General features: G+C 39.4%; 1 protein-coding gene across 1 annotated transcript; it reads left to right on the forward strand.

Annotated features, from left to right (window-relative positions):
• Positions 1–1,506, forward strand: LOC121982264 (probable mannitol dehydrogenase). The gene is made up of 4 exons (XM_042535252.1): positions 1–146; positions 237–350; positions 433–1,100; positions 1,190–1,506. The coding sequence occupies exons 1-4, from the start codon at positions 31–33 to the stop codon at positions 1,390–1,392; spliced, it is 1,101 nt and encodes a 366-aa protein (XP_042391186.1). The 5' UTR covers positions 1–30; the 3' UTR covers positions 1,393–1,506.
• Positions 1,507–9,209: the final 7,703 nt, after the last annotated feature.

The following is a 9,209-nucleotide window of genomic DNA, read 5'->3' on the forward strand; positions in this document are numbered from 1 at the left end:
ACTACTAGTCCGTCTAAGAACCATATATACATGGCGAACGGGAACATCGCCGCCGCATCGCCGGAGGAGGTCCTCCGCAGCCCTGCTTTCGGATGGGCCGCCAGAGACACCTCAGGCGTCCTCTCGCCTTTCACATTCTCCCGGAGGTACTGCTAATTATACTGTGTAGGAATGTTCTTCCGAAAGATGATCGGATGATCGATCGCCTGAGAAGTGGTCGTCGAAATGCTTGACAGGAAAAATGGGGAGAACGATGTGACCATCAAGATCTTGTACTGCGGCATCTGCCACTCCGACCTCCACTCCGTCAAGAACGAGTGGCAAAACTCCGTCTACCCGATCGTGCCTGGGTAATTTAATTATGCATCCAGATCTTGGACTTGCTCTGTTTTCGAAATTATATTGGCGGAATTTAATTTGTTGGTGTTGCAGTCACGAGATCGTCGGCGTTGTCACCGAGGTGGGCGGCAAGGTGGACAGGTTCAAGGTGGGCGACCACGCCGGGGTGGGCTGCATGGTCAACTCCTGCCGCAGCTGCCACGAGTGCGCGGGGCACCACGAGAACCACTGCCCCGGCATGATCTTGACCTACAACTCCACCGACGCCGACGGCACCGTCACCTACGGCGGCTACTCCGACTCCGTCGTGGTGGAGGAGCACTTCGCGGTGCGGTTCCCAGCGGGCATGCCGCTCGACCGCGGCGCGCCGCTGCTCTGCGCCGGCATCACGGTCTACAGCCCCATGAAGCGCTTCGGGTTCGACGTCCCCGGGAAGCACATCGGAGTGGTGGGCCTCGGCGGTCTCGGCCACGTCGCCGTCAAGTTCGGGAAGGCCTTCGGCGCCAAGGTGACGGTGATCAGCACGTCGCCGAGCAAAAAGCAGGAGGCCGTCGAGCGACTGGGCGCCGACGCTTTCCTGGTCAGCAAAGACCCCGATGAGATGAAGGCCGCTTGGGGAACCATGGACGGCATAATCAACACTGTCTCAGCAGCTCATGAAGTGACTCCATTGCTGTCTCTTCTCAAAACTTTTGGACAAATGGCCATGGTCGGTGCACCAGAGAAGCCATTAGAGATCTATGCTTTCCCCTTACTTCTAGGTAATCACCCATTGCCCTTTATTCTTCTCCATGTTCATTATTTCTGACTAGCTCTTGTGCTTTGTGCACTGGTGTTTGATCGAGTTCAGGTGGGAAATCTATCGTAGGGAGTATAATTGGTGGGATGAAGGAGACTCAGGAGATGATAGATTTTGCAGCAGAGCACAATGTGACTGCGGATATCGAGCTTATCAGCATGGATTATGTGAACAAAGCCATGGAGAGGGTCGCAAAGGCTGATGTCCGCTATCGATTTGTTATCGATATCGGGAACACTTTGAGTGCTACTTGAGAATGTGAGGAAGTTTATCGTTGCATGAGTTTTCCATAGTTTTTACCTTCTCATATGTATTTTAATTTACTCAAATTTGGATTTGTATTGGGAGACTAGTAGAACTGCTATAAGATTTTGTTGCGGTTAAAATCCACAACCTGCCTCTAGAAGCTCAAAACTTGTTCCTTGAGACATCTCCAATCACAAAACATATTTTGATGTCAATTCAATATTAATTTGGTGTCACTTCAACACCAAATAATTTTCCAACTCCAATCAATACACACCATTTCCTACATAAAAAGAATATTCTTTAAAATATTATATTTTTCATCTTATAATTTATTATTCTAACATTCATATTAATTTATTAAATATTTTGATTACGATAATAATTACTATTCAAATTAATAATTTTATGGTATATAATAACTAATTTTTATGCTATTATGTTTTAGTTACAAAAAAATAAAAATTAGTACTTTCATTCTTAATTTTGGTAAAAATAATTTAATAGACATACTAATATTTAAAAATAATACATAATCATAAACAATCAAGATAAAATATTTTAAATATTTTCACAAAACAAATAACACTTCATTAAAAATACATCATTATGAACCTTAGTTATCAGAATTACCAAATTATTCCCACAAATGCTCAATTAATGTAATTCTAAGGGCAAAGTGAGTATTTTTATTTTTGATTCATTCATATCTAGCAATAAACTCTTGAGATCGGGTGTGATCATCTACTACTATGTCAACTAATAAATTTTAAAATATTTATAATCTTAAGTAATATAAATTTTTAAATATTACTTATTTAAGTTAACAACTCATATAAATTTATAATATAAAAAATTTACATAATAAGTTTAAATTAAATAATATTAATTTATAGTATTTAAGAATATTTTAAATATAAATTTAATATTATAATATATTATATTAAAAAAAAGGCACTTGCACCAAAATGGTTGATGCTTGGTAAGTTGACAGGAGGATTGGACGACCCCACGTAATGTATTTTCGGATGCTTGCAATGCTCGTGAGCTGGTACGTTATAATTTTTTTTTTTATTTTAATGACCAATAGAAAATTTTCGTGACCGGATCCAGATCTTGCACCTCCAAGATTAATTGATTGTAATATTTGAATACTGGGTTAGTTGAATCTATCTTTTTGTCTCGAAGTGTTCTATCCCCACAGCTCACACAGTTCTTCTCAAGATCAATACAGCATCGGAGATGTTTTATAAAGTCTTTGATGCTTAAGTAATCGCCTTCAAGGCTATAGTAGAAGGGTATTAAATTGTCATCTAAATATTTATAATTTAATCTCCAATTAAAGCATATTTTTAAGAATTTTTCTTCCAAATAAGGGACGCAACTATGGGATGCTGGACTTTTGGGTCATCCACTACAAGCGCTTTCCAATTTATCCTAGCAGTCAATGGAAAAATTCTATAAGACATGATAGATCACCCCAAATTCAGTATTACCTAATTCATCTTTTTGTGATTAAGGAGGAATAATACAATAGATTATTGAAAAATCTCTCCTTGAATATGAAATTCTACCTGTTAAATATGACAACTAAATAATAATTAAATAATGACATTAATTAAGAAAATGCCTTGTAAGAATTTTTAGAGTTTTCTAGAAATTTTTTAGGATTTAATCCGAGCTCAGATGATACATTTTAAGGGATAGAATTAATTGGCTAAGAGAAATCATGTTTGGAATATAACTAAGCGGGGGTTGATTGATTTAATTAAACTTAAGATTTATTTAATTAATCTTATGTTCAGTGCCCTAAAATCATCGAACGCCGCTTCTCTCGCCTGAACCTCTCTCACATCATTGCCGCTTTCGTCTTCCTCCCTACGACCGTCGACGAGTCGGCGGTCACCGGGGCAACCTCTCTGTGGTCCCTGTCACTAGCAATAGTAGTCGGCTTCCTCCCGCGTTTCCCTAGTCGCGCCGCTTTCCCCTTCATGGTTGCATCACGTTGGGGTAATGCCACACCGACTGCCCGAGAACCTTATCACCAACACTTCGTACCCCATCTGACCTCTCCTTTCCTCTGCTCTACCAAATCGCCATCTCTCCACTACTCCAGTCGCCACACTCAATAGCTAGATGCGGCAGCTGACTGCAGCCACCACAGCCGTCGGTGTTCACCCTTGCCCACGCTAGCTGCCCTTGTTTGGTGTTAAGCCTGCCGACTACATACCTGCCTCACCTCTGCTCCGGCCGCCGCAACCACCACCAGCCACAACCGTGGGCAACCTCATAACCACTGACAACTCTTCATCGGATCTGGACAACCTTCATCTGATCTAGATAGCAGGTCTATCATCGTTTGACGCATCTGTGAACTGCTACGGGAGAAGAGGAGAAACATTGGTAATGAAACCTCTTTCTATACTTTGTTAATTAATGGAAATGTAGGTTAGAATGTGAACGAAATAGGGGGAAATTAAATGAATTCAATTAGGGTTTTGTTTCATCTCATGTTGTAATCAGTGATGTTGACAATTGATTTTATTTGCTACATTGAGAGGGATTATAGGATTCGTAGATTGATTTGGTTACAATTGATATTCAGATTGGAAGGGTGGATGGATTAGAGTTTTCTAATTAGATTTGGATCATTAGGTGGAATTGAACATGGTTACTTAATCGATTAGAATTAGGTTTTTTCTACTTGATATACGGTAGAACATAGTTATGATATGTATTCTACGTTACAACATTTAGATATTAAGAAATAATTATTATAAATAAATAGTTATTTGTTTCCTAGTTATTAGAGAATAATTATTATTAGGAAATACTTATTGTTTTCCTAATTTATGTATTTTTCCTATTTTCACTTGTAATGGTATTTATATATACCATATGCTACCATTAATAATATATGTGAATTCTATCGTTAATATGACATCAGAGCTCTAAGCTTAACAACAATTTTTTTTCTTCTTCTCTTTCTTTCTTTATTTTCTCCACAATACCTACCAGTCGCCTTCTATAATGGCTACCGTCGACGACATCACCCGCTGACTATCTCTCACAAATACTCCTGATTCTCCTGTCACTCTTGTGGTTCTCAATGTCAATGCTCAGACACCGTTGAAACTCACCACCTCCAATTATTCTACCTGGCGCTTGCAATTCATGTATCTTCTATTCGGATATGACTTATTGGGTTTTATTGATGGCTCACGTCCCTACCCCCTGCGTAGATAACGCCTATAGATGCCATGCTCCTTCAGGCGAATTCTGATCATATTCTCTGGCTCCGCCAGGATCAACTTCTCCTCAACGCTATTATAGGTTCAATGTCTCCTACTCTTGTGCAATTTATTTCTTCATCAACTTCATCTAGAAACGCATGACAGACGTTGGAGAGAACCTACGCCGCTCCCTCACGTGGCAGGATTATGACTCATCGTCAAAATCTTGCCAGCGCTCAACAGGGTAACAGGTCTATCACTAATTATATGCATGATATCAAAAGAAATATTGACGCTCTCGCGCTTATAAATGTCAAAGTTGACTTTGATGAGCTCTTTATTCGTGTCCTGAATGATTTTAGCCAAGATTACTGTAATATCTCACATGCTCTGCAAGTTCGTGACACCCCTATTACCTTTGATGAACTATTCGAGTAGCTTCTCAGTTATGAAGCCCAGTTAAAAGTCTCACCACCATCTCCATCTTCGATGCCAATGACTGCTCTTGTGGCTCCAACAGAGAATTCTCGTAATCGGTATTCAAACTATCATGGTGATCACCAATAAGTTTCGTAGGCTCCTCTGCGTGCTCCACGTCCCATGTATAGTGTGTCGTTTGCGCACACTACCATTCATTATACACCTTCATCTAATTCTCGAGAATGGGTGGTTGACTCTGGCGCCTCTCATCATTCACCACTGATCTCGCTACTCTCTCGTTGCATGAACCTTATTCTGAGAATGATAGCGTCGTCATTGGTGATGGTTCTAGACTACCTATCACACACACTGGTTCTTTCTCTTTCTCTACTTCATCTTTCCCTTTAGTTTTCTCCAATGTTTTATCCATCTATGTCAAAAAATTTGATTTCTGTCGCAACACTTTGTGCTACTAATTCTGTTACATTTTTTTCTTTAGTTCCTATTTTTAGGTGTTGGATTATCGTACGAGAGCGACACTGGTCAGCGGAGTCCATAGAGATGGTGTCTATTACTAGCCAAAATTTATGTCTACACTATCATCGCCTTTCGCCTTTTCTATATTTATCTCGTCATCTATTTCCTTATGATATAGACGTTTAGGTCATCCATCATTAGATGTTTTTGTTGGTTGCTACTCGGAAAACCTATAGGTTCCACTGTACAAAAATTTTGTACAAAGGTCTGAACCTTTTCCTAGCTACCATGTGTTCTTTTAAATTAAATTTTGGATCGCCTGAGGAACTTAACACGTTTGATCCAAAACTTAATCTATTTGTTCTTTTAGGTTTTGACTTGGATCTCCTGCAGAACTTTACACGTTCGACCCAAGTCTCCTTAAGTTATTAGTTCCATTAAATATTAATTTCCATAATTGGTTCCCAGTACTGACGTGGCGAGGCACATGACCTTCTTGGATATGGGAGCAACCACCACCGACTAGACAAAACCTTTTATAGAAAGCTAATATTTAATTTCCTAAAATAACTTTAGGTTAACCAAAGAGAACAATCAAATCACAAGGAAAAGAAAAAACAAAAGAACACAGCATCGAAAAAACATATTCGAAATTCTAGAACGTAAGCCTCTTGTATTTGGTATTATTTCCATAAATAACTAGCATGATGCGGAAATAAAAATTACTAGTTATACCTTGTAGAAAAACCTCTTGATCTTCTACCGTATTCCTCTTCTAACCTAGGACGTTGTGTGGGCAACGATCTACCGAGATGAGAAACCACCAACCACCTTCTTCTCCTCCAAGCAAGGTTCGTCCACAAAGGAAGAACTTCACCAAAGAATAAAACCAAAATACTAACCAAGCTCCAAGAGATGCTAGCTTTCTCTCCTTCTTCTTCTTCTTCTCCAAGTAGTATCCGGCCACCACAAGAGCTCCAAGGAACAGAGAGAGGTTCAGCCACCACAAGAGGAAGAGAGGGAGAGGATGGCCGGCCACACCAAGGAACAAAAGAGGGAGAGAAAATAATAGAGGTTGTGTCTCATGAAGGCACCCTCACCCCTTCTTTTATATTTCTTGGCCTAGGCAAATTAGGAAATTTAATTACAATAAAATTTCCTCAATTTCCTTGACATGATTTAATTTGAGAAAAATAAAATAAAATATCCCAAATAAACCAATGGCCGGCCACATCAATGAAAGAAAAAATTAGACAAGTTTTAATCAACAATTAAAACTTCCTAATTTGTTTCCGGAAATTTTAAAAAATAAAATTTCTCTTTAAAATCTCTTCATGGTTGATAAAAGGAAATTTCTATAATTTTAATTTTATCAACATGTGAATAATTTTTAAAGAGAAAATAAAACATCTCTCCAATCTACAAATAAGGAAAGAGATCTAATCTCTTTCTTTAATCTTTTGTAGATCTTTTACAAGAGAGATATTTTAATTTTAATTCTCTTTAATTTATATCTTCCACATAATAATAAAAATTAAAATTAAATTTCTTTTTTAATTTAATTTGGCCGGCCCTACTAGCTTGGGTTCAAGCTAGGGCCGGCCACCCAATTTTATACCTAGGCCGGCCCTAGCTTGTTCCCAAGCTAGCTTGGCCGGCCCCTATTGGGTGGGTATAGAAGGTGGGTATAGGTGGGTATAGAACTCTATAAATAAGAGGCTACGATAGGGATCGAGAGGAGGAATTGGTTTGGTCTCCCGATAAAATTAAGCATCCCGTGTTCGCGCCGAACACACAACTTAATTTTATCAATGATAATTCATTCCACTAGAGAACTATCATTGAACTACCGCACCAATCCCAAATTACATTTTGGGCTCCTTTTTATTATGAGTGTGTTAGTCTCCGTGTTTAAGATATTGAATGTCCACTAATTAAATGAGTTACTGACAACTCACTTAATTAATATCTAGCTCCAAGAGTAGTACCACTCAACCTTATCGTCATGTCGGACTAAGTCCACCTGCAGGGTTTAACATGACAATCCTTATGAGCTCCTCTTGGGGACATTCTCAACCTAGTATCTCTAGGACACAGTTTCCTTCTATAATCAACAACACACACTATAAGTGATATCATTTCCCAACTTATCGGGCTTATTGATTCATCGAACTAAATCTCACCCATTGATAAATTAAAGAAATAAACATCAAATATATGTGCTTGTTATTATATTAGGATTAAGAGCACACACTTCCATAATAACCGAGGTCTTTGTTTCTTTATAAAATCAGTATAAAAGAACCGACCTCAAATGGTCCTACTCAATACACTCTAAGTGTACTAGTGTAATTATACAGTCAAGATAAACTGATACCTAATTACACTACGACCTTCTAATGGTTTGTTCCTTTCCATTTTGGTCGTGAGCTACTGTTTATAATTTATAAGATACTGATAACATTATCTTCTGCATATGACACCACATGCTATGTTATCTACAATATAAATTAATTGAACAACTACAAACAAATATAGACAATTTGACCAAATGTGATTCTTTATTCATAATGAATGTTTACAAAACTTAGGCTTTCAGTATACACTCCAACAGTTTTATAGCATTTTTTTATCCTTGGGTCTTTCGTTTCCTGCGAATACTTTGTCTAATTTTTCATGCATTTCGTGCAATATTAATAAGAGTCATAAATTGCCCTTTCATAAATCTAGTATTTCGTTGTTGGTGCGGTTAGCACTAACGACCTAACCCAGGTTTTGATGAATGATAAAATAAGTTAAGTTAGTTTCGTTGTTATCTAACACTCTGACCGAGTGTGCAGGAGAAGTCCAGACAGGTCGACAGACTGACCTGATGTCTGGCACGAAGCCCAGCTAGGTCGACGGGCCGACTGGATAGCTGGCACGAAATCCAAACGGGTTGACGAGCTGACCGGACGTTTGGCACAAAGTCCAGTTAGGTCGACGGGCTGACCGGATAGCTGGCACGAAGTCCAGATGGGTTAAAGGGTTGACCTAATGTTTGGCAGGTAAGTAAATGTAAGCCACTGGAGGGGAGTGACTGTGAAGACGCATTCCCGGGAAGGGAACTTAGGCGGCGATCTGACTTAGAACCATTTTGGAACTCTAAGTCGAGCTCTTGACTAGATTCCAGTCTCGGAGAGACGGAATCTAATTAATATTCTTTTTGTTAAACTATGAACTGTGCTAATAATCTGTTTTGCAGGAGATATAAGTGTCTCAGACTAAAGTTTTCTTGCAGGAAGGAAGCTGCTGGAAATCAAGGTCCGGGCGCCCGGGAGGTACCCGGGCGCCCAAAGGCAAAAATATATCCCCAACGTCATTTCGCCGCATGGAGTTCACTGATTGGCTTAGCTACGTCACAACCAGAGCGCCCTGAAGGTTTCAGGCGCCCCGAACTTCATATATAAGGAGGGTTAAGGCTGGAGTCAGAACAACAACTCACAATCTGCGCTCCTGCGACATTGCGACGCTACTCCGACAAAGTGCCTTTCCATTTTCTTCTTTTCTTTATTATTATTGTCGGAGTTTATTTTAGCATTTCCTGTACTTGGATTTGTAATAAGTTTCAAATTGCTAGTGAATTGCCATCGAAAGCACCCTTGTGTGCGGACCTTGGAGTAAGAGTCAACACAGGCTCCGAACTAAGTAAATCG

Source organism: Zingiber officinale, chromosome 5A (genome assembly GCF_018446385.1).
Source record: "Zingiber officinale cultivar Zhangliang chromosome 5A, Zo_v1.1, whole genome shotgun sequence".
NCBI classification, from domain to species: Eukaryota; Viridiplantae; Streptophyta; class Magnoliopsida; order Zingiberales; family Zingiberaceae; genus Zingiber; species Zingiber officinale.

Bases quoted from the DNA above. Each gene is read 5' to 3' on its own strand.
- LOC121982264 (XM_042535252.1), top strand. From the start codon at position 31: ATGGCGAACGGGAACATCGCCGCCGCATCGCCGGAGGAGGTCCTCCGC. The intron at 351-432 runs GTAATTTAATTA...TTGGTGTTGCAG, and splicing joins GTCTACCCGATCGTGCCTGG to TCACGAGATCGTCGGCGTTG. The intron at 1,101-1,189 runs GTAATCACCCAT...GATCGAGTTCAG, and splicing joins TGCTTTCCCCTTACTTCTAG to GTGGGAAATCTATCGTAGGG.